The 26491-nt window shown below is 45.0% G+C and overlaps 1 protein-coding gene across 1 annotated transcript in view; it reads right to left on the bottom strand.

Moving 5' to 3' along the window:
* DEGS2 (delta 4-desaturase, sphingolipid 2) overlaps positions 1-14395 on the bottom strand; it is a 224835-nt gene extending 210440 nt beyond the window's left edge. Inside the window, exon 1 of the mRNA XM_069637791.1 lies at positions 14282-14395. Within this exon, the coding sequence (XP_069493892.1) occupies positions 14282-14369 (88 nt within the window). The 5' untranslated portion in view covers positions 14370-14395. The remainder of the gene's footprint in view (positions 1-14281) is intronic.
* Positions 14396-26491: the final 12096 nt, after the last annotated feature.

The following is a 26491-nucleotide window of genomic DNA, read 5'->3' as shown; positions in this document are numbered from 1 at the left end:
TACAGGGCGCTTACAAGAAGAAACGGACTAAACGCAAGGCCATATTTCAGGTTTCAGGAGGGCGAGGGGGAAACTACGAGGCGTCAATGGATGCTAAGCCAGCAAGAGGCAAGAGAAGAGAGGACCCATCCCTCCGCGCCTCCCTCTGCCCCTCAGAGCACAATATCTGATAGTCGAACAGGGATCTGAGGAGGGAGCCAAGGGCAGCAAGGGGGTACTCAAATCCGATCTATAAGCCACCACCATACACTAAAGAGGACAATCCGGAGGGTACAGGACAGCCACCTAGCAATGAAGGGGTGACCAGCGCACGAATGAAGAGTTTGGGAACTTAAGCTTGACCAAATGGATAGCAGCGCAGGTACTTTTTTAAAGCTTATGGGGAAGACGAGGGAGCGACGGAGGCTATTCAGAAACTAGAGAGGGACAGCGGAACTACCGACAGGCGGAGCTAATGGAGAAGGAAGAGGAGGAGGACATTGAGGTGAGATTAGAACAAGAAAGCGTGAAGGAGAGAGGAAAAGCTAGAGCACAAAGAGGGAACAGAGGAGAGAGGAGGAGAGCGAGCATTTGGAATGGGAAGAATAAATAGAAAGGGATCTTAAGGAATGGAAGAGATCAGAAAGAAATGAGGGAAAAGAGGGATAGAACTGGAGAAGGCAGAGGCGAAGGGAGATAGAGCAAGAAAAATGCTTGTTGGCAAAGAGGGAGCAGAGGAAGTCGCAGTTGGACAGAATGGCGAGAGCGGGAGTGTGCAGGCAGGAAGAAGAAAGAGCAAGAAGGACAATGATGACAGCGACAGCCCTGGATAAGGAAAGGGACAAAGGTGAGGAGAGCAGACAGCATGAGCCAGACAGCACGTGTTCACGAGGCAGGAGCGTGATGGAGGGAAGCGGGACGAGCTTAGGAAGCTGCACAGGAGGCAGCAGGTATATTGATCTTAGCACAAAACAGCGCAGACTCAACATCTAGGAGATGTTTTGCTGACTACTTTTGTAGGAACATGGACATAGAATCTGACCATGACGATAAGCACAGTAGGGTTGAGAGGGAGTAGCATGGAGAGGCACAGCCCACAGGGACAGACAAATGGGCATCATGGGAAGCTCAGGCTGACAGACAAGGTAAAGGAGGGGTCTGTTCAGGGGAACAGGCGCAGTAGAGGCTCATGTGCACAACACAATACATGTGTTAACAGACAGATCTCCAAGGATGTAGGGGGGGACCCCACTAGCATGTTCACAGGGACGATTGTCTAGGGCCTATGCCGACAGCAAAAGGGTACCCACATTAGAACCAGTAGATGCAGAAATTGAGGACGAGAGAGGTAAGTACCCCTTAGGTTTGAAGGTGAGGATCCAGCTGGCTTCTGTTCTGGTTGCAGTCTTGCAGATTCTGGGTCTGAGTTGTGGACAAGAGGGAGGACGTCTGGAGGACTCCTGCACTAAGGCGGCTACAGGCTTTGTTAGGTTATGCGGCACTAGACGGTTTCAGATACAAGTTAATCTTGGGGTTAGTTGGTCCTATCAACCCAAGGGGAGAAGTCATCCATTCCGGGGCTTCTTTAGTCGATTCAGAGTTGGAGCTTCAGCACTGCAGCAGGGCTTCACCGGGCAGTTCAATGGTCCAGGAGGGTGCAGCAAGCAGCTCTTCCAGATTCCTTCATTGGCTGTTTCATCCAGTGGTCGGCTCTGCCTTCAGTTCAAGAAGCCTCAACCTTTTATGCAGGCTTCTCCCATTCATGCATAGCCTAGCTGTCACTCAGCAGGGTGGCTGTCTTGCAAGGACAGCCAGCCAGCCAATCAGCACTAGGTGCATTCGGGTAACCAAGGAGGCTACAGGGAGTGTCAGGCACCTCCCTCGCTTCCTGCTCTGCCAGACACACTGGAGCAAGAGGCTGGTTTCAGCACCGAAGCCCGCCAAAGGCAAAATGAATAAAAGGGTTAAACCTGGTTTGGCGCAGAGTAAAACCCAAGAAAGACCTCACAAGCAAGAAATGGCGAAAAAAAAGACTGGGGCCAGTTTGACAAAATGGGCACCCATGGGTGCACTACTGCAGCCAAGGATTCAGCCTGCGGTAGCAAGGCACAATGGTAGGAAAATTAAAGCACTACCACCAGCCATTAAATGTAGGGAGGGTAACAAAAAATGTTACATGAGTAAGCAAGGAAAAATGGCTACTAAGTAACCCCCGGCACGTCCACATAGGATGGGGTGTACTGGACCTACATAGGCAAAACGGGTAAGTCAATTTCACTTTACCACTCTTGGGAACATGCGTCACCCAAGAGAAGGCATTTGAACCTTATGAGAAATCCATGGGAATGCTCTGTGACACTTCACTTGAAGGTGCTGTGTGTGTCACAATACAAAAGTAGATGCCTATGGAGTTTGTCAGACTCCAAAAACACAGTCCAAATCAGATCAAAAATACGAGAGAGTGAAAAAAAGGTCTCACTTCAGGATAAAAATTAAAAGTCCTAAAGTCCAGCAAAAGAGGTGGGGGTCTCGAAGGTTGAAGGGAATTGGCACAGAAATGAGAATTCACAGTGCTCCTCCACAACTTCCTAAGGCGCTGGAACGTGCCCCGATTTACTGGCCCTCACATAGTTGAGGCCATAGCAGACCGAGCAGTGAGAACCATATCCAGGGTGTCAAGCCCTACAAAGCAGTGGCCTTCCCTGGCAACAGAATTTTAGTGACCGACCGGGCCAACGTTCAAGATCTCGACGAACAACAAGTGCAAGCGGATCTCACAAAGTTAGGGAGGCCAGGTCACCCAATGGTTCGGCAGTCCCAAGTAGCAGAAGTAGCAACTGACCCACTTGTCCAGATAGACTAGTGCAACACAATTATTCTTTCCACACACGCAGGTTTACGTGAATGTAGTGAGGGGTGAATAGATTATTCGTCTGATGTTACCTCCCATTGATCACCCTGAAGCATTCTCCAACCAGATTGTGCACTATACAAGATGCCCCAGGAAATTCCGAGCCCGATCCCCAGCAGTGCATTTCCTTGTATTTATAGAGTATTTGGCCCAAGCGTAACCACAACTTTAACGTAGTGCCTGCCAGGTTTTGCTCACCTTAAGAGACCCCTCAGTAAGACTTGTTTGGGAGGAGGTCTACCACTCATTAAGACCGGTTTGGGAGGAGGTCTTTCTTTTGCCATCAGTGATTATTTAGTTCGCATAGCTTGAGTGTACCAACAACTACTAAAACAACAAACACTTTTCTTTGCAAATTTCAGGCGGGCAACTACATCATCTCATCAGGCTGCAGGAACCAAGCAGCGCAAGTGGTCATGACAGACAATAAAAATATCATCAAGGTGTGTTTGATTCCTAGTGGCATAAAAGGGATTGTGTTTTGGAAGCTTTATATGGCTATCAGTATTAGCGCTGTACCCTCTACTAGCATTACCCTAGCAGGAGGGATGACCATGTCAGGTGGACAAGAAGACACTACTGTTAAGGTAAGGAGAGGTAAGCGCAGTGTTGACACAGAAATTAAGGGAGTTGATATGTATCTCAGACACAGCACGAGTTACAAATAACATGTGGTAAAAAAAATCCAAAATGGGTAGGGAAACCGCCGGGAAGAGCAGTTATGTCTGCTCTTTAATCCCCTACACCAGGAGTGCTTCTCGAATGTTCATAGCAACTGAAATACCCGCAGCAAGAGCACAGTGCCCAATGTACCTCACCATGGTGCAGACGCAAGCAAGATTTCAAGGGAAGACGGCAGCATTGAGATGATGTCCAAAGGGACCTTCCCCTATGAAGATAGCTACATACAGATGCTAGACGTGATGAATAACTATTGGCAGCTACATGAAGGATTGCCGTACATAACCAACGGCCCTGAGAAAGGAGAGATGAAGACTATTGCACTAAAGGAGTTATGTCCCTGGACAAGAGTAAAGGAGGTAAGGAGAGCCTGAATGCTGGGAAAGACTACAGATATTGATTTACAGAGTATACACTAATGACGGATGGGAAGATGAGAGATAGGATGCAAGACATTGACCCGGGCACAGTCAGCAGTGAAGAAGTTCCAGGAAAAAAATGATAAGTGCCTACACGAATGGAATCCGAGCAAAAAGCTGGACTAACGGCAATAATTCCCCTGAAGATGCCAGCCTTGTGCTATCAGAACAATGGCGATGTAGAAGTTGGCGAGAACACAGGATGCAAGACAGTAGAACAACTTCCAGCCATGACAGCAGGAACAGCAGTGCTAATGGACCACTACTGGGCGTGTGGATCAAAAGGCCTATGAGAAGCTGCCACCTGATTGGGGAGGAATATGCTCCTTTGTATGTACACATCAACATGCCATTGTTGGTGGTGCCCAGAAAGGATGTGAAACTCAATGACTTCTCAAAGATGAATAACAGACTGAAGAAGAGGTCTGTCAAGATAGCACCAACAGTTCTGACAGAGAAGTTGAAGCACAGTGGATTGGGCAGAGTCAAGAGAGGGAGGAATTACTTCTCAGCAAAGTCAGAAGCGGCACTGGACAAAATACCAGCAGAACACAGACTATTTAGCAGAACCCAAATGTTCTTTACAACACTAATACCAAGACAACAAACGTACACAAACGCCAAATGGTTACAGATCACTCATTGGGGGCTGATGGCAACAAAAACAGTGAATGGGTTAAACTCAATAAAGGAGGAACTCTGAGCAATACGGTTGGTGGAGCTCCAGAAAAGATAAATTCTGGATATCCTCACGGCAATGGAAGGAGGAGGTTGCACAAAAATAGGGAGTTCATGTTGCACGTTCATATCAGCTAACAATGAGGATAACAGAACTCTCTCAGATGCAATTGCAGAATTGGCACAAATGCATGTGAAAATGGAAGATTAAGCAGGAGGGACAGGGAATGAAGAGCTGGCTAGCATACATAGGATCATGGATGCCATCATGACTGTCAGATGGACTGAGGATAACTGGAGCACTGATATTGGGAACAGCATTAGCATGTAGAATTAAAATATGCATTGAAAGATGCAAGAAAACAGCACAAGAGGCAATCGGGATGCAGGTACTAATGGATGTAAACATAGAACAACAAAAGATGACATTGTAGCAGATTGAGACACTATTGGTGAAAATCGCACAGTGATTTGTTTGCGGCAGGGAACAAAAATGGACAACCCCTGCAATCCAAAATTCTACGAAGGGAAGTGGGTTTGGTGCAACCCTGAAGGAGTATGCTGCTACATGCACTGGTCCTTTGATGATCACACAAACTATTACGGACACCTTGGAGGAATAATGAAAATATGGCAGCGCAGGGCAAAAAGGTGGACATATCGAGATTTGGTCGACAAGTAGACCAGAGGGGGGACTGAAGAGGGATGGACGAATCCACCCCCTGCTCCTCCTCCCATGAGGTACATGGCCCGGAAGAACATATACCGCGATCGCCCATACCATTTTGAACAAATTCCTAGTGCTCCTATGACAGACAAGTATGTTGACAGGTACCCACTCAGACAACCCTACACCCCAGGAGCAGTGCAACCGTTACCCAGAGTGGACTATGAGCCTCGGGACTCAACTAAGAAGACTTCAATTGACAGTATTGACTGAAGCGCCAAGAAGCCACATTACTGACGTTAGAGACACCATGACATAGCAGCGTTAGACAGGAAGCACACGTGCCTTCCACACCTCGGGACAAACACATCCGAATACACAAAAACAGTTCTGTGATGGGACACATACATACTGTCTTTGAAGCAACCGCAAGAAGCAAGAGATTCTGAACAAGCTTGCAGATGTTTATATGCAATTAACCTTAAGGAGCTGCAGGAGCACCTATGGGACCTGACACAGGCATGTGCAACTAACATGTGCAGGATATGGAATAGTACGAACATACCAAAGCCTTGTAATGAGTAGGAAACTTGTAAACCGGCCACAGACCCTCAGAGGGAGCCGAGCAAATTCAGCCCTGACAGAGGAGCAAACGTGTGAAACAAGGCCGGCTGCGAAGGCCAGAGATAGGAGTGACATTCCATTCCCTGAATGACAGTAACAGCTGCCGTAAATGCGAGTAATTCTTCAATATTCAGAACACGCACTCTCAGACTATTGTGGTATACACGTTACAATGCAGACAGTTCTTGGTACACCTCAAGCTGAGAACCATTTCGAATCCCAGGCCTGGGGACGTCAGCTCAAGACAACCACAGTTCAATATCCTAGGGGTGGGTAGTAACGAGCAAGAACCAATGGTAAAACCCTCACACTGCAACATTGTTTAGTGATAGCAATATTGGGATGAGCCAGGCCTGACACCTGACATGGGGAGAGCCAATAAACTAACATGTATACAGTCCACTATAGGTGGACTATTTCTCTGTACCCAATCCAGACTAAAATCAGATTATGAAACTGGCCTGCGAGCCAGGGAATGCTGCAAAGTCCCAGGATTTTCTTCAATCCTTGTACTGATCCCGGTTGGCTTTGGCTGTAATAAACTGGGGAAGGTGTTGGGCCTTCCATGAGTCAGCTAACTCCTAGTAGCCCTCAAACCTACCTCAGAGTTTGTCCCAACAGTCTCATCGCTAATAAACTCTTGCATCTGGTATTGTGTTTTAATTGATGTATGGCAAAATATCTAATGCAGCTGCGTTCTAAACCTTGATTCCAGTGGTTGGCAAGGGGATTCAATGCATTATTGATTCTGGTAGCATATAGATGTTCTAATTCGAAACCTCAGTTCTCGTTTTGGTGCCGTTAATATAGTATTGCTGGCAGGCACAAATATAGTAAACGGCATAGTTGGATCTACAGTTAATAAATCCTTGTTTGGTGATTCCTTGGCCATTGTATGTGGTGTAACTAGACTATTCATTGTATCTTTTCCAAAAGTTACTGTATGGTTGCAAAGGTTACAGGTACCACATCAGTGAAAACCCAATGAGAAGGGTGCAACCATTTACTGATCTGTCAGAGGGTCTTCTCAGAAAGCTTGGACTAATGATGTTGCCCAAGCTTTGGGCTCTTGCGAGTACCATGTTGACCTAGTCTAATGTAATGGTTAAGGGCTTCGTTCAATCTCCGAATGTTGCAGGGTCTTCACAGAATGATCTGAACATCCTGGTTATGTGCCGAAAACCTAGTTACAAAGAACACTTGGTCCTTGGCATCCTTCATAGTTTTACACTTGGCGGTCAATAACTTGGTATGTTCGGTTGTTCTAGCCTAAGTGATAGTTCTGTCCTTGGACCGATATCCCCTAATCTTAAATGTGTCTGCAATTTAGGTTGCCACGAGCTCAAAATCTATGTTATTACAGTTTATCGCCAATAGCATTTCTCCTTTCGAGATGTTACTTATCACACTATTTTTATGTCACTGAGGGAATGAAGGATAGTTCCCTTCATTGGATTTCCGATATTTGCAGGTGCTGATTGCATTATCCACAAAGTTAATTTCTAGATCTAGACAGGTTATAGGATTGCGACTAAAAGTAAATGTTAGTTTAATGTCATTCCTGCTTGCATTGCGTTTATTAGTAAAGGCAAGTAGTTGTTCTTGATCTCCGGTCCAGATGACAAATGTCTATATAGCGCTTCCACTGTAATAAATTATTTTCCAAGCAATTTGGACCAGGAACAAGTGCATGAGGGGGAGCTATTTTTGCTCACATCGCCACTCCCTTTTGATGTGAATATTATTGCCCATTGAACAGAAAATTGTGTAGTGTAAATTCAAGCATTTCGACCAATATCCTACCAAACTGGTAATGTGATGCAGATTTGTTTAACCAGTACTCTACTGTGGATATGCCAGGTTATGCCTGGTGTTGGTGTACAATGCGTGGATATCATATGACATTAAGAGGTAATGCTGTTGCAAGGTAATATTCTGTAGTACATTCAGGATATCATTGAGTCCCTCGGATATCATTGTGAAATATGTACACTTTGAACTGGCTATTCTTATACTTTGTATAACAATTTCTAACAAACTCAATGGCTTAATATGTCTCTGTTTTTCTCTTGCTTGTTTTGTTAGAACTTTCATCACAACAGTTTGTAAATTAATCAAGTTTATGCCTAATGCAGGCTGAATACTTCCGTTACTTATGCCGAATGTTGGCTGGCTGAATACATATGTCACATGATGGCCTACATGCAACTAATATCCAAAGTAGTGTCAAGTCCAGTGACTTGGGTTAAGAGAAAGCCATTTTATGCGATCACCAGGAAGAAAGCGAAAACATTTCACTTTTAATACAAATCTGGGATTAGGAGATGTAAGTGCAGGCCGATCAAAGATGACAGGAATGCATACAAAGGCAGGGGAGGCCCGCTGGGAGTGTAGGAGCTGGATAAGGTGGAGCTAGAGAAAGCCGAAGAGCCTGCAAAGTTCAGAAGTGCTCTGAATACAAAAACACTGGAAGTCCAGCGTGTGCAAAAAGCAAGAGGCGAGGAGTCTAAAGTGGGACAGAAACATTACCACAAGGACGTTGTGGGCTGGCTGCTCACCTAACAACGCTGACACCATACAGAGCAAGACTTTGCAAATGCTCCAATCTCCTGTCAAGATACAGACACCAAGAGAGGGAGAGAACCACAAGGAGAAGATGTCAGCGGAAGAAAGCAGACAGGAAAACAGTTAAGTAGAAGGTTGCACACCAATACAGACCCCCCTTCCCCCAACAGACTAAACGTTAACAAGGAGAACAGGCAGGCCAAGCAGGGCTCATTATGAAAAAAACAGACTTGTCTCAGTACCATTGCAAAGTCCTATACCGAAATCTGATGAACACTGACAAAATAGGAAGGATCATAAATAATCTTGGGAGTGATCGATGGAACATGGGTCACGTTATCCTACGAAGAGGCAGAAACACCCAGTCACTCAAAGAGCAATGAGGGGAACGTAAGAGCAAAAAGATCATAAAGTGAATAGGAGCAAGGCCTCAGGAATGGATATACAAGACTGAGTATGCCAAGAAATGTTTAAGCCTAATTGTAAACAAAGGAAAAAGCACTTCACGGTTACCCAGAGTACATTAAGAATCAAAGGATTTGGCAAAGATCAAAGAAAGCAATCATTAAAGGGGAAAGAAAAACTAAAATTTTGCTACAATAACTACAGGAACCAATACAGAAAGTAAGAAAATGTTAACATTAAATATTAACAAGATCAAAGAAGAAAGGTGCAAGAAGCATTCGTCAGGAGAAGGGAATATTTCTCTTGGCCTTAGTTTGTTAAGAATTGTGGTAGGGTCATTTAGCATTAATTTTGGACAGCAGACGTATTCCTTTTGACTTTTACCAACAACTACTGAAGACCTAGTTCATAAAATAGTTAGGGAATATCCATTCACTGGCATAATGGGGGCACCCACCGCCACATGCCCTTGGGGTGGGCCGCCTTGGACTTCAAAAAAGAAATAGTTTGAAGTCACTGACTTAAATGATTTCTGTTACGGGACCAAATCGTAATGAAAATGTCTTTATAAAGGCAGAGTGACTTCTTTATGAAGGCAGAGTGACTTCAAAAAGAAATGTATTTTGAAGTCCTAGAGCTCTCCGACTCCATGACATGAAGGCCTCCATCTCCTCAGCTTTTGACAGAAACAAGGTTCCTGCTGCAGAGAGCTGAAGGTGTTTAACCCCCTTATCCCTGGTGTCTTTCTTTAATAATTATAGTCATTACAGTGTTGCCTCAAAAGAAGTCTTCTTGTAACTGAAAACCGAATTTGCCTGTGTAGCGTGTGCATTACCCCATGAATTCCTATTTGCATCTGTCCTTTTAAAACCCCAAACTGTGGTCCCATTGAGAGCAATCTCTTTTGCCTACAAGTCTGTTATGTCTCCCTGTGTCAATGAAACACGATTTCTCTATTCTGAGCTATGCCCCTTCCCTGAGCTGCCCGTCATTGTAGTCCTGTGTAAAACAAATTTCTATTTGCCATTGTATCTATCCTTTTTGCATTTGCATCCTTCCAAAACAGATTTTAATAGTTTATTTTCATTGTTGCCCTAGTGTGCTGAATAGTAGTCTCCAAGCTTCCCTATCTCCTCAAGTGTAGCAACACAAATTTTCTTTCCTTCTGTCCCATTGCAGTTGTCGTAATAATCAAAATCCCATTCTGCCATTTTGCTCCAAAAACGAATTTTCACTTGCTTTGCTGACTTCCCCATCTGTGGGCAGTGGGCTGTACTCTATATCCGTTATTCTCTCTATGCCCTACTCCTTGCCACTGCGTTCCATTCAAAGGAATCAAGTTACCTAATGTTTGGAGGAGGGATAAACCAATGGTGTTCTCTTTTTCAAATTGTTCTTTTTCTGTGTTGCCATTAAAGACTGAGTTGCAATAGGATATCATAACCCAATTGTTTTGTAGAGGTTAGTGCATTTTGTGTTGCCACAACAGTGGTGGCTGTGAAATTGTTTGAATTTCCTTTTCCATTATATAATAAATTAATAAATATCTTCTTGATCCACAACAGATTGATTCCTGGTCCATTGCGACACGGGGTGTTTGTGGAGATTGTGTGCGAGACGGGTTGGGGGCTACTCAAAAAGAACCTGTGGTATATTAAAAATAAAAAGCGCTTTATTCTACACCACATTCATTGTCGAGGAGGGAGTCCCTGGTTGGAGTGTGCTGTTTAATAAAACGGCGACAGGGCTGCCTGCGATACAGAAACTCTGGGCTCTCACTTCACCTTCGTTAGTATGTTGGGTGGCAGGCAGAGCACCATCTCAGACCTCACCAACTTCCTCAGGTGCTGCGCTGAACAGGCCCTGCTGGGGATTTTGACTCTTCGGAAACGTACTGCATTTGTTGGGCAATCTTTGGTGTTCTCTGCAAACGTATCCCTAGCATCGCAGGTGGGGGCATTTGCACACTATTGCATAATACTGCCACAACATAGCACCGTCCTCAGGGTGATTCCCCGTGGGAGTTTATGAAGCCTATGTTCAGATGTCACGGGTTATGCTGTTATTCTAGAAACTTAAGAGTCAGCGGTTCCACTTGTGAGGCAGTTTGCAGCTCAGTGCCGAGACACCTTCCTCCTACCCAGTTCAGAACTCCATGGCTACATGTGAGAGACAAGGTCATGCAGTATATTAAGAGCGAGTATGGCTCTCCTTGCAACCGCCTCATTGTTTACATTGTTCACAGCTTCCAGTTGCAGGGGGCGAAAATGAGGGGAGCTGGGAGCCGTTTACCATATGCTTGTGGCCTAGAGGAGCCTGGTTAGCTTGACACCAACAGATGTTGGCTCCTTTACACAACTATATGATTGAACGGTTTATTTGGAACAAACTTTAAATAAACCTTAGGACACGTGACATTTAAAGTATAATGGATCATAAATAAGACAAAATGATCTTATGTTGAAATTAGATTTGCGGAACACTCTGGACTAGCTCCTGGTTAATGCTGGATACCCATGAGCTGGTATTGGCTCCTTATCAAATCTCAATTTCGGTGCTGCATTGGTAACGACTGTCCGCGCCAAAGGGAGGGATGACGCAGCAAGGCACGGGAGAGCTGACTAGCATCAGGCTCTTCACAGCACAAACGTTCATATTCCTTGGAATGCGTTCAAGTGCAGCGTAACAGCTAATAACGGACACAAGGGAGAGAACAAAGCAGGAGAGCATTAGATCACAAGTACTAACCAGCAGGAGGATGGGAAGTAAAGAAGAAGCCATTAATTTCTAGGTGGTGTGTCATCACCTCAGGAATACGCCCAGGCTTCAACTAATTGACTGCTTGCTCCACCAGCCCTGGATCGTAACTAGGTGGCAATGCTTATGGTGGGTCACACTGGGTAATGTTCCTCCACCCGAGTATATGGATGGCATGTCTCGGGAGGATAGCTCAGCGGCAACATGCTCGCCTTGTAAACAAGACGACAAGGAACAGAGTTTCAAGTTTCGATCCCCGGGTCCGCACTTAGAAACCTCTGGGTATTAAGCGCGCTATAAATTACCTATCATATCATTTAACAAGGGTGGCAGAGGCAATTACAGTCAGTCACTAAAAAAAAAGTAGTCTGCAAAGAGCTCCCGTATTCTTCCGTCATTGGAAAAAAAAGCTACAATCAAGATGGCTGCCAAACAGGTAAAGGCGCTCTAAGAGCCCTTTTTCTATTGCCAGGGCAGCCGGCAGTGGCATAAATGGGGCAAAAGCAGGCGGCAATAGCTAAGCAACTGTTCCATTTATTAAACTGTGTGGGGTATGCCAGCAGAAAGAAGTGCCATCAGGCGAGAAACAGGGATAGCGGAAATCCTCTAAGATTCCTCCAAATGCAGGCCTTTCCCATACCACTGCCCCCACTTTCACAGCCTGGCTGCTCAACCAGAGCAGCATTTAAAGCAACATATGCCACCAGAACTCTCCCGTACGGAATAATTATATGTACAATTTTTTTAAAAAAACACATCAGGAATTCGAGGGCATCAACAAGAGTGAAATATGGATTTTTTTTGTACCCAAAAACGCTATTGAACAGACTTGCTGGAGCCCCCTGAATGAATTCACTATTTAGACCATCAATGAAATTGATAGTAATTGTCAATGTCGCACCAGAAGGTGTGAAGACGTTTATGCACTCAGACGTGAACAATTGTATATTTTTCTGCAGTCATGGTTCTTATTTTTTAGTTTATTTTCGGGTATCATTTAAATGTCTTATTGTAAACGAAAAAGTGTTACAGACCTAAAACAAAAAAAGTTTTACAGTGAAGAGGGAAAAGGTGCATTGCCCGGCAATGTAAAGGGTATTAAGTATCTCTGACGGGTACGTTTCTAAAAGCAAAAAAAAACAAAAAAAAAACACTTTACACCTTGCTAAATAAAAGGCGTTCCGTTGTGTTATTTCAGATATGCGACAAAGTAGATTGGGGATTTGAGTTGTCAAAGTAGTATTCGCTTCCGGGAAAATAAAAAAAAAAAAAAAAAATCACAATATTGAGGGAATGTGGCAATTGTTTCTTCAAACAAAAGCACGTGCTTGATTTAGGGACAAGCGAAAATATAAACTGACAAATTAGTTTCCCAGATTAGAATTTCTGTCAAAAGGATTTATCAGAGCAGAATCCACAAATCAAGCTCACGAATATAAAGCAACGGGCGTCGATCCAGAAGATTCTAGAAACGTTCGGGAGCCTCGCGACTCGCTTGAACACCTGGAGAACCCGGCGTGCTTACTGGAGTTGCGCATGCGTCATTCAAGATTGTGCTTTGTTACAGAGGGCTCGTGTACACTTGCGTAATATAACGGAATATAGTCGAGAAAGGTTTAAGGGCAAACACATTTCACACCCATAAAAAGCCAGAAAAAACAAACGAAACGTTGTTATGCTTAGGTTATACGGGTTTACATGAAACATGGCATAGGTCTTACATGAAACATTTCATTTCAAACAGTTAATACCATATTTTCCCTTACTAAACAATATCGTACAAAAATGTGCATTAAAACCCAGTTAATCTATTCGTCGTGCATGAATATTTGCATTTTAATCAAATTCCAGAATTGGGAACCGCGGCCAAACACAAAGCTCCCTCAATCACGACTCAATGCCGTTGTTCGTTTAACACAACTTATCTTCTCATCAATTAGGTACCTCATATCCGCTCCATATGTTGCGGTCTCAGTCTGTTCGTGATACTTGTAAAAACGAATGATATGTTGTACTCAGCAATCACCCTTGTGGCACAACATGCACAACTCAATGTTAACACCCAAAGCGCTGCCTTTCACAGTGACTGCACTCAAGGGGTGCATACGGCAGTTCCAGTCATGGCTGTCCAGCGTTCCAGCGTGGCGACGAAATGACTTATTGAAACAAGATAGCTAGGTTTTATTAAATCACAAGCACACAGATGTAAACCAACCCTGTCATTAGGGCAGTATATTCAAACCGAGTCCCCAAGCTCTTTAAAATGTAAGCAGATTGGTTTTAGTAGAAAATATAAGCAGTAGACAATCACCTCAATGCTTTTTATATCACAAACAGTAATCCTAATCGCTTTTTAAAGAGTCGACCCCGCCCCCCATCCTTCAAGACCCCCAGTTTGAAGACCCCTGCATTAGGGTGCAAGCCTGCATAGTCCTGTTGTATTCTGGTACTTGCAGTTTTGATATTTCCTTCATCATAAATGCGGAAACATGAACACCTGTGGTACAGAGGGGAAATAACCACTGGCTCCCCGTCCATCTGGCACCCCTAAAAAGCCACGTGTTGAAAGGGCTGCCAGTGCGCGCCGTTTCCTACCTAGGATCTCTCTCCTCCGCCGTGTGTGCGGCTGGTCGCTGTACACCCACTCGAAGTCGCCCCTCGTGCCTGTGCCGCCGGCCCCCATGTCCGAGACGATGCTCTGCGCTTTCCTAAGGTGGCCCGCCGCCCCGGGGAGGGCCTTATATAAGCTCCTGGTCCGCGTCTGGGCGGGGCGGCGTCAATCAACACTGGAGTCCGCTGGATCCACCTACCCACCGCCGCTGCCGCAGCGTGGCATCAGGGTGGATGCACTTGACACGGGCGCAGCTTTGGTTGTATTTTCCCGCCCACACGCGTTCAAGCCATGACGGTCCGCGAGCCCCGCAAGGTGCCACTGTACCTGTACTCAGCCAAGTGCCGTAAAGTGTAGCTGAGAGCAATGAACGTGAAACCCCCGTGTAAATTCGTCTTCAGTGACGCTTTTGAGGGAAATGTTCTAACCTTCTGTGGGATGATAACTGTAGAAAACCGTGCAGTTTGGAAGCACATTTCTTTCTGGAGAGGAGCGCCTGCTACGTTTTTTGAAATATTTGAAAGGAACTTGGGGTTGGTCACCCCGAGTTACCTGGGGGCAACCAGACGTGGACTCCCTGCTCACTGTGCTCAGAGAGGCACAGCTTCACCTCACTGATGAGGCCCAACAAGGCTGAAACACGTGTATGGGGTTGCTGTTGGTACTCTTGTTCAGAGAGGAATTGCCATAGCATTTCAAATGGGTATTTCCCATCTGTGAAAGGTACAGTGAGCAAAAAGCGTGTGCTGCAAACTCTCATCTCAGAACAGGTTATCATGCCATGTTCTTATGCTACTTTTTTTGAAATAGAAGCAAATTCCACATGACAGCTTACCTTTCATGAAAACATTTGGAAACTAAAAGTTACAGTTAAAGGATATATTCTTTGAGCCCATGAATAAGCCATCCTCCATCTACGAGTCTATTGTGTCTGCCCTGAAGAAGGCTGGGTGTTCCTTTAAGAACTGTATACACCGGAAGGCCGAAACTCGAGTTGGCATCATTTGTACTTTTACCTGTAGGATTGTTCTCCATGGCATATTTGTGGTGAATATACGTCTCTAGGCGTCAGATTTATTGAAACGCCAGGTGGAACATTAATCGTTGACACATGACAAATCAAAGGGTAGCACGAGCAGTGTGATGTACTGTTATGTTATGTTATTGGAACTTATTAAGCGCACGTTCGTCCAGGGGCATCATAGCGCTAGATGTACTATATGTGCAATTCTTTTGCAGAACATCTTCCACGCGTTCCTATTTATGAAGTCTTGAGGTATTCATGAGGTATATATGAGGATGACTTTGAATGCAAAGCCTGATGTTAAGTCTTGATTAAAGCGAGCACAAAGAGTTCCTGCTGTGTGGAGGAGTTTTGGGCGCAAAGGCGCAGGAATGGGTGGGAATGGCCATGGGGATTAGCATGAGTCCCATGGTCAGGTAATGGCTGGGCACATAATCAACACCGACAGACTCTCTGTCCCTCCTCATATGTCATTCCTCCCTACTCCAGTGCAATCGTTTTGGCTTGCGACACCTAAAAGCCCAAGCCTCCTCTCCTTGCATTCTGCCGCTTGAAGATTAACATGTATAACCAAAGAATCAAACCAAACTGGCAAGAGAGCTCTGTCGGGGCTGTGCAAGCACTAGCTAAATTAGGGGGCTGCCTATGTTGCCACCAGCAAGGAGCGCAAATCAGAGGGTTTTGTCTAGGCGGCACAATGGTTCATGGATTCATTACATAAAACAGTGCTATTCAAACTTTTTCATGCTGAGCTCCCCTTGAGTAAAAATATTGTCATTGAGCCCAGCCCCACCCCTGGAATAAAAATAGTGGTACTGGGTCTCCCAGATGCCATATCTGCTTATAGTTTCTATTGAAAGCAGTCACTTTACCAGCTTTTTAAAGAGCCTTACGCTCCCCCTGACCATACTTCACCCCTCCAAGGGGGGCCAGCCCCACAGTTTGAAGACCACTGACCCAAAACATCACAATAGGCTCCTCGTCTCACTGCCTGCCCCAGCCTGGGCTTGCACTCTTTGTGACCTAGGACTGGGCTTCAAGCTTTGTTTCTTACCTTTCCTCCGAAAGATACAAGCATCAAAATGTATCTAGTCCTGGGCACTGCAGTCTCTTTGTCAGCGCCTGAAGAGCCGGCAGTGAGGGGCCGTCTTGTGCCTGAGGTGCTGCTAAGGCTTTGGACAGTTTGATGGTGTCCTTTGCTGTTCGGAGTGCCTTCTGCAGGCCCGATAGAATGTCCTGGAAGCTGCAAGCATCAATGACTTCAACAACTGACAGGTAAAATTGGGTCATATTGAAGCAGAGTGAGCACCCAGAGGTCGGCTTCGGGGGAAATCCCCCATGTCCAAGAAACAGAGGGGTCCAGGATTGTGACAAATTACTGCTTTTATTAATGGATTTCAAAAGCAGGGACAGGCACACAGATTTCTGCAGCTTCCAATGCACTCTTCACTCCTTACAGGCGGGGAACAGGGGTTTTATTCCATGAAGACATCACAACCAAAAGTGATATTCCTGGACTTAGATAGAATGGGATTGGGTGAACAATGTAGACACATTTACATCCTATAGGGTACAGGGGATCTGGTTGGCCTGGCCATATCGAGTAGCTCTGCATGGTGCCACACGCAGAAGGCCTGTATGAGCCTTCTCAGCTTGGGGAAATGACCAGCACATGAGCACTATGATGGGTGGAGAGAATGGCTTCAGGGTAAATACCACCTGTTACCACTTTTCCGACTCTTCTGGCCCTGAACAAGGACATTCCCGCCTCCAACTTCATGCTATGTTACATTTTTGCATCTTCTGTCTTCAGTTTGATGGGAACACCATTTTCTGCCTGCCTCAGATGAATAGGCCTTGTTTCCCAGGTTCAGATCACGTGTGTAGGGACCGTAGATTTGAGTTTCTCTGCTTGCATTTACGAAGAATTTCTGCTCCGAGGCCCTGCAGTTGTTTTATCTTCTCTGTTGACTCAAAACACTTTCCAACATCATTCATGGCAAAGCTGGGCACATTAACTGCACTGCCAGCCCTGTCTGCATTTCTTAGGGAAATCAGTATGTCAGGACTCTCCCTGTATCTTGATCCTTTCCAATGCCTTTCATTCAATTCAATGCACCTGTGGCTTCCATATTTATTTTGATGACTGCTCATGTTTGTGGCTGTTAGGCATCTGCAGGCAGTTCATGTGTATTCTTTTGCAACTAGCTAATGCCTCTAAGTGTGCATTCAGCCATGAACCCTCTTCATGATTACTTTAGTAATGTAATCCACTTATGGTGCTTGGGGCTTTTTCAGTGGGTGGCATCTGCTGTCTTGGTGGTATGCCGGAGGGTTTTGGGGCCCCGCACAATCATGTGAGCGGGGGGGTTCGAGGCCCCCCACAAGAATGCAAGGGGGGTTTGAGACCCCCACGACAATCCCCCCTCCGGTCCATACATATGGACCACATATTCTCAAATCCCCTCCACGCTGATGGGTGTCTTGTGGTTCCACACCTTTGCCACTCCCCTCAGGTCATTGGAGCTCCTTCTAGGTTGGTTTATGTTCTGGGTCACCTCCTCCTCTAGGCGTGGACCATCTGACCGTTCGGCAGTGAGTGTTATACTCTATTCACCCTGCTTATTTTCCCCTGGACCCCCTTTAATCTCACTGCACCCTTGCACTTATTCCCCCCGCCACCTCCCTCTTGAATCCTAGACACAATCACTTGTTGAGGACTCAACGACAAACCTTACCACTCTGATTCTATAGTTTGCACATCACTTCTCGGTTGTATCTTTAGACATCTGTACCTTTGAAACGGGTTAATGTTCAATTGCTTCACTTCTATCACTCTTGAGTCTTTGTCACCAAGACTGGGTGCTCTGTCTCCTTGATTATGACTCATACACGAGTACATTTCCTGATATCACTGGATACTCTCTGCTCCACACTATGGCTTGATCATTCTGCTCTTCACCATCAACTTAGCATCCTATTATGTACACTGTTGGAATATCGACCCACTGACATTGAAATGTATTGTATTTTCTCTGTTTCCTTGTATTGATAAAAACAGTCCAATGAGGCCCTTTGAAGAAGAGGAAACCCTTGAAACGCGTCGGCTATTTCACAATTGGACAACGCTTTTTGCATCATTTGTTGCTTCTTTGCATTGCACTATGTTAATTGTAACACATTTTTCTTTTTAATTATAAGTGCCTCTGGGCAATTCTTTTCCCATGTCAAATAAATTGTTACTTTCAAATTTACATAACATTGATATGCCTATTTGTTTGAACGCCTTTTGTGGCATCTGTAACTAGTGTGCAGGGGACGGGAGGGCCCCAATTTCTTTTGGGTCCTCTTTTCCTTTTTCTTCACCTCCTCCTCTTCACCCTGCTCAGATTCAGTGACCTCTTCTTCCTCCAATGTGTGTCCAGTTTGCGGAATCCACCCATTTCTGCTTCTTTTTTGGGGCACCATCGAGGCTGGTGTGTTCAATGGCACCAGGGTACATTCTTCACCTCCAATTGGGTGGTATCTGCATGTGGGCTTCAGGCCCAATAGTGGTCTGGAAATATTGTTGCACCTCCGCTCATGCCATCTACCCTCAAGATGTGTCTACAGCCTTCTTTCTCTCCAATCCTTACTGAACCGTCTTCCTGGCAATATAGTGGCATTATTCTAGACGGCATTCTGGATGGTTTAGGTCTACTTGATTTAAAATATTGGACCTTTTCTTCCAATCTGAGCACATTTCCTTTGGTCATTTTTTTGGTTGAAACCCCCCTCCCCATATATATATTTAATTTAATTAAATTTGACCAAAAAATGATCAAAAAAATTCTGGCAAATTAAAAGGTCAAATGTTTTTCAAATGTCTTTCGATCAAGTATGCTAATACCTTCTGGACAGAGGCCTGCCTTGTTTTCTACCCACGTGAGCAGCTTGAACTTCCTTGCCACTCATTGTTCTCTCTCTCTTTCTGCACCATCTCCACTGGAACTGTCAGGAGCACTTGTGCTATGCATCCCTGCAGACCCTCAGCCCTTTCTTCTCCTGCAAAATGGTTGTCGATGAACTACTGGCTGGTGCCTCTTGCAGTATTCAGGTCTTTCTCCTAGCCATTCTTCTTTTGGTTTAAGGCACTGCAATTCCCCTTGTGTTACAATTCCTTTGTCTGGGCCTTTCAGTATGTATTTTATCAGGTCCCCTGTATTCGAGCAATACTTGATTATTGTCCATGTGTTCATGTAACTGTCCTTCTGTGGCAATATCTTCAGTGTCATTCATCGTGGTGTTGCCTGTTTCCTCTGGAACCACCACAGAAGTCTTGGTTGCTCATGGCCTGGGAAGTGAGAGAGCACACGTGGGCACCCTCCCCTGAAGCCTCCCTCGCCAGATGTTTCATGTGCTGGTACTATATATCGTTAGTGCTGTGGGCCAAATTGGTCATACAAGCACTCATGTTTTTAAAACTGATAATGACGCTCTATTGGAGCTGCTTCATCCCTTGACAACTCTAGTAAGGGATCAGACCATTACTGCAAAAATCTAGGGGACATGTTCATTCAGGTGCATAATGCAGAAAAAAATCATTTTTTGTTTTCTTACTCCTAGGAGGGGACAGAAGTAGAAACAGCAGAATACAAAACATAGATACAATGTTTTTCAGCGGTGCAATTCCACAGGTTGCAAGTGTGTGTGATGCAGTTTCCTATCTACACATTATTTATTTATTGCACAATGTGTGACCCTTGCCACCACAAGCAGGAGAGGTCACTTAAGTGACGCTCGAGTACTACAAATGTGACCCATCAGTCCATTGGTAATTTTTAGGAAAGATTTCCCTTGGGTGTAATTTTCCCTATATTTGTGAACCACCCAAACCTCTTGCTTTTGCTTGGCTCACCTAGCATGACTGTTTCCAGTGGAGCACAGCCTTCAACTGCACTACTCTGGGATTTTGCTCATTTGTTATGGGGAAACCGACACACCCTTCAGGCTGTCAGTACTGGGAAACTATGTTTCTCTTAGTCTTTGACTATGTTACCATTTCTTGGTAACTTTTTTTCTATGTGCCAAGTACCTTACAGTACCGCTCATAGGGGTCCTTTTGTTTTGTGGCCGTAGCTACCCTGTAAGGATGTTTTGATTTTGTACAAGTGTGCCTAGGATGAACTGGTGGCATCAGTTTACTTTAAAAGTATTTTTAGTTTTGTTTTCATGGACCATACCGCGTTTGGCGCAATACTGTGGCCAGTGCTGAAAATGGCTGTGCCACAAAGTCTTTTGTTCTGTCCTTTGGCCATTTTGTCCCTTTGCCTTCCCTCAGGTCGAGAGACCTGGATATTCCTTATTTGGGCATGCAACTTCCTGCGAAAACCGCATTTTTCGCGGGCTCCTGCATGTCACGTGTGCTAGTGCCCAGGAAGTGGGTTGGGACTGTCTGGTCCCAATCCACACTACTGGTGCCAGTATGTCTGGTAGGACTGAAAGACTGGAACCACTGTGGGCCTTGATTGGCCCGCGAGTGGCATGCAAGAGAGCAGATCTTCCATTGGCTATCTGAGATTTGATCACAGACCGGATCTTGGCTAAGAGAAGGGGCTCTGCATCCATTCAAGGTCAATCAACACCGAACTTCAAAATGAGCCAAGTATCGATAACGAAAGAGAAGACTTGAGGAACCGCCGATGATGTGCTAGCAAGGTTTGGCACCCTGACCCCACTGTTGCCCCATCGGACCCCTGCTTTTGCATCGTACCAAAAAGGCCTGCAAGGGTGCTTTGCTTCTTTGGAGTAGTTGGAACAACTAATCTCGGCACCCCCTACTTGCCCTCGCAAACAGCCCCTTCAGAAGTGTTCCTGGGCCATCCAGTGAACAGTCCAGCTCGAACCGAGGGTATTGTCCAGGAATCCTGCCACCCTGAGTTGAGGCTCGAGACTTTGGGCGATCGCTTACTTGTGGTCCTGGGCTCTCTCCTGCCAAAACTCACTGTCCTAGCTCCTCTGGGTCGCAGTTTATGAGAGTGTGCCACATCATAAGCATTTGCGGTCCCTGTGTCACCCCGCTGTGGTGACTGTCACTCTAAGTGCCTGCAGACCTGCCCCAATGTGTCCTGAGACATGCTGCACCAGAACTATCCTTCTCCTTTCTTCGATAGCTGAGAAAAGGCTACTGTCCCACCACAGACTATCGTCCCGTCCCACAGCCGCTGAGAGCCGGCGCATCCTACACTGCAGGTTTGAAACCTACGCTACGAGCGAAGTGGACTAGACTGCCAAAGTTTGATCCAGATTGTTTCGAGGGTCGGTGAGTACTTTCATCACTTACCAGTGGCCCCCTGGCACATCCATCTATTTTTATGCATGAGAATCCCTTAAAAGATACTAACCTTGGCTGGGCTAGCCTGCGCTCCACAGCTTTTCCCGAACTCCGAAAGTTGCTCTATCCACAAGGGTAAACCCTCCACTAGGATTAGGACTTTATTCTTCATCGCCTAAAGCCCCCTCCTGAGCAGCTACAGTCCCCTGAAGAGAACCTGCTTTTCGCTTTACGCACAACTGTACTTTGAGCACAGGGCTCCTCACTTCTTAGGGCCGGACTACATAAGTTAGGGTTGGACTACGAAGAATCGCCTAATGCGATATCTATGTTTAACTTATCCCTTTCTGTTGGAGGCTGTGTTGTTTTTCTCCCCTTTCATCAGCATTAAGCTAAATGCATTTTGTATACATGTTACATAGTGAATAAGCGTGTGTGATAACTGTTTTCTTGATAACCGTGGTTTGATCGTGTTTTGTTATAAAGGCCTATAATAAAGGTATTTTTGAAATACATCTGTCTAGGGATTCTCTGTGGAGTTTTACTGTATTTGCTCATTGTGGGCATCCAATCACTCACAGCCCTCCTGAGACTTAGTCTTGACCACCTGCCAAGCCACCTTAGATTGGTCTGGTTTTTCCAGAAGGTTTCCCTGTTCCACTAAACTAAGGTGGCCTCCTAAACATCTGCCACCAGGTCAGAGTTTAGAAATCCATCTAAACAGTAATGTATTTCTTTCTTTATAAAATAAAAAGTTGCCACCCCAAAGTTCATTCCTCTTGTCTCTGTCCTCCTTTCTCATTCACTTGGACACCATGTATATTGTGAGTTCCTCCATGTCCAGGAAACTTGAGTCCAAGTGCTAGGTAATAAGACAGTCAATGTATGAAAACAAAATCAATATGAGGGGACACGTGTTGTGGAGCACACAATCATATAGCTTTTCTTATGTCCCAGCGTGTGACATTTGGGCTGGACCCAAAAGGCCCTCCTGGCGATAGGCCTTCTTTCTCTGCTCGTGGGCTCAGGTGCGTGGGTCATTCACTGTGCATCCCTCTGGTGTTTGTTTAAACGCCCCTTTGCGCCTGAAACAGAAAGAAAATGTATATGCATTTTCTGTATCACATCCTATCATTGCCTAAATACTTGCAACTGCTTCCTTTTATTTATCTATTGCTTTAATTTACTTCACATCTCACATGCCTACTACCCACTCCACTTCTACTCCTAATCTCTTAATGCCATTCATTAAGCTGGTGCTCTACTAATTTCCATGAAGCATTGGCTGTCCCATTTTTTCCTTAACCACAAGAGAGAGACAAAGAACACAACAAAACAACAACAACAGCATAATCCTTTCCCAGCCCTTGCCACTTCCTTTCTTCTTCCTCTGGATACATCATGCAGCAGAATTAATGTGTGCTGCAGAGACCAAGTGGGGACAAACGTCATACTAAAGTAATGGTCAGAATGTTACTCCTTTTTTAATGAGCTCCCTCTCTTCCCTTGCACGTGGTTCCTTGGCCTTGCTGCTGTGTGATTCCTTCCTGTGATGAGCTGGCAATTTCTGTGCTCTGGGCAAATGTGATGGGGATTGCTTGACTGTGATTGTTGTTGACAGGCCTGCATGACCTGTCTCTTTCTTGGCATTATTCCCCTTGTTGATGTTCTTTGTGCTGTGGCGTTCCTGCAAACCATAGCTGCCACCTCCCCACCCTTTCTTGATGCTGAAACACGCGCGGGTGATGAGTGAGTGCATGCAGGGGTGAGATATGTATCAACCAGTTCGCCCAATACATGTCTGTCTCTTCTCCAATAACATTTGAATCATGCATCTCACATACAACATTACATTTCAATTCATGAACAAAAACATTGCATACTTGTTAGACATATTTACATTTTGTACACTTCATAACAAGGATACTTTCCTTCTCTTTTCGTTGGGTCCACCTTCCGAATACCATGCTTCATCTGTGCCTCTTATCCTGTACAAAAAGACACTCCTCATTGAAAACCCCTCTACTTCTTTCACTTTTTATCTGTTACTCACCTGTGCTTCATTTTCTTCACCTAGGGATCAAAAAGTGGACCTCCCACACTCCTCTCACTTCCACCAGTCCCTACCTGCCATCCCTAGTCACCTACCCTTCACTTCCACAAGTACCTACCTACCAAAATGTTGTTTTACTTTGATACGTTGCCTCTTTGTTGGAAGGGGTGTTCCAATTTTGCACACTGTGCTTTCCCCTGCAGCCCCTCCTTCCTGGCCTTTGTCCTGTGTTCAGTTAAACACCCGCTTTCTGTTATCCCATCTTTATTATACTCCTGTTGCAGAAATATGGGTATTGCCCCTTTCCTTCTCGGCAAAAAGGAAAAACTGCCAAACGCCCCAAAGAAATACCTCTGCTTTCACCTAGTTTGTGCACGATGCTCTCTCTTCTCACGCTTCCAAGTTTATTCCCCTCAATGTGTGACCACTGTGTGTGCTATCAGTTTGCAGCATGATTCATTTTGATGTTAAATCCTCCCTTTCCCTGTTTCTATTTTTCTTGATACACAAAATATTAAATCCTCTTTCACTTGGAACGAACATGCCTCCAACTATCAAATGAGTCAGCCTGCCCCTTCATCAAGAGCTGTCTCCGTTCCCCACTTAACTTCCTTATTCTTATCCCGCGTGAAGTCACTTTGTCCTCCCTCACCATCGCAACTCTTGAGCTTGCTCATAGCTGTTGCTACATTATTTCCTTCTTTTTGAATGCCTTTCATCTGATCAAAACCCGTTTGTGCCTGTGACAGTCTGCCCTTTGTCTCTGCCAGTCATGCTTACTGCGTGTGCGTTTATGTGGAACTACTTCCCATTGGAATGGCATGCTCCTGTGACTCCTCTAGCCACAGAATGCTGACATAAATGGGTTAGAAAAAAGCGTCATGATCTTCTAGAACGGGGTCCCCCCTCAATGTGCTACACCCCTTGTTCTATGTGTGTGCGTCTGCCTTTACATTGGTTCCTGCAGTGGCCGCATTTGTCTGTGATGTACGTTTAACATGTGGCACATGCGTCTAACACTGTGTGATCTTGGGCACACTGTTCGTGTGGTTACCCACTGCACTGTACTATGAAGGGTATGTTGTCCCCCTTCCCTGCTTTTGGGGGTTTATTTTCCCTTGCATATGTTGCTTAACTTCAACACCTCCTCTTCAGATCTTATAGAATGTTTATGTTCCTTGTTCATTTCTGTCTTTTCTAGGTGCGTCAGTTCTGCTTTACGTGACATCACCAGTCCTTTTTCTCATTCATTTTCATACTTCTTTCGGAACTCTGTCCAGAAGACCATTATTTCTTTGTGAATGCATGTAAGGTTTTCCCAATGGATACCTTGTCTCACGGATTCTTTGCGGTATAGGCATCCTCACTGGTACTGCACGTGTCGCAATTTCCGGTTCCCAACATATAGGCAACATGGGGGTGGAACTTCTGGTAGGGATATTTGGCTCTTCCTCTACATAAGCATCTGCACCCGTAAGAGGGGTATCCAGGAGTGAAAAAGGTCACCCAATGTATATGTGAAAATGAACTCTTTGTATATTATTTGAACACATCAGGCCCACAGCGGCAAGAGATTTTTTGATAGAAAATAGACTTAACCACCGAGAACCCTGATTGCTCGAAATTGAACTGTTAGCTCGTGCTGGGAAAGCTTGAGCGTGTGCTGTGCGCCAAAGTCCCACCTTGTCCCGTGCTGAAAACATGGGAAAATGAGATCTGAAGTACCGCATCCTGACTTATCATTTGTGAACACTTCCTTCTTTGCTAAGAACATATCGCACACTTCTTTTTGTATTCACAATAAGGATAAGCAATAGGTTTTTCTTAGTATAGGCCCTTTTATTTTGACTCATCGCCACTAGGACTGCCATAATATTATTTGATGGTCGAAGCTTGCTCCCATCTTAGATTTAGGTTTAGATTAGGCGTTTTTCCAACCTACCTTTACAGTTTAATAAACACCCTTGAACTATTGTCACTTGTGTCTCTCTATTCGTGATACCATGCCTTTCTTACATATGGTGTCAGGAGTGAAATATGATTCAACTGATAAAAATTGAAACACATGCTGATAATTGTGGTACCTCCAGAAGGGGAAAACCGAATTGTCGAACTCCTCGACTCTGATCGGGTATCCACACTCAAAGAGGCGTTCTCCCAATTGCATATTCCAATCGGTCAACAAGATCCTTCGGCAAACTCAGAAGAATCTGAAGGTTTTGAGACTTTATCCGACGGGATTGAGACTTGTTTCTTTTCTGATTCTGAACCATCCACATAAGAGACTCTTACACACCCAGAAGAGATGGCCAATCTAACCAAGTCATTGCTCAGCTAGCGGTCCATCGGCTACAAGGTGAAGTTAGACACCAAAAGAATTTAACAAAACTGATTGAGTTACAAGCAAGACCCCTACTACCACAACGGGTACTTCAACCCTATCTGAAGGGCGAAGATTTAGGAAATGTTTTCCTAAATTTTAAACGTCTAGCAGCGAGGCTGGGATGTGAAGAGAATCCTAAAAGATGTTATTTGGGACCTCTGTTGAAAGGCGAATTACAAACCTCATATCAACTACTAAATTTCGCCCAAGGGGCCACCTTTCTATCCATCAAAGAAGGTTTGTTAAAGAGAGTGGGGTAAACCTATAGTTTTTATCAGCAGAAGCTGAGAGCTATTAAATTAAATCCAGGAGAAACCATTTTAGAAAAGGGGTAACAGATTAAAAACACTGTGGCTCTATGGATCAATGGTAAAACCTTAGGCGAGCTAACAGAAATGTTCACCCTGGAACAGTTAACAAA

The sequence above is a fragment of the Ambystoma mexicanum genome, chromosome 14 (genome assembly GCF_040938575.1).
Source record: "Ambystoma mexicanum isolate Mex_15411 chromosome 14, UKY_AmexF1_1, whole genome shotgun sequence".
NCBI classification, from domain to species: Eukaryota; Metazoa; Chordata; class Amphibia; order Caudata; family Ambystomatidae; genus Ambystoma; species Ambystoma mexicanum.
This window is presented reverse-complemented; position numbering and strand designations above follow the sequence as displayed.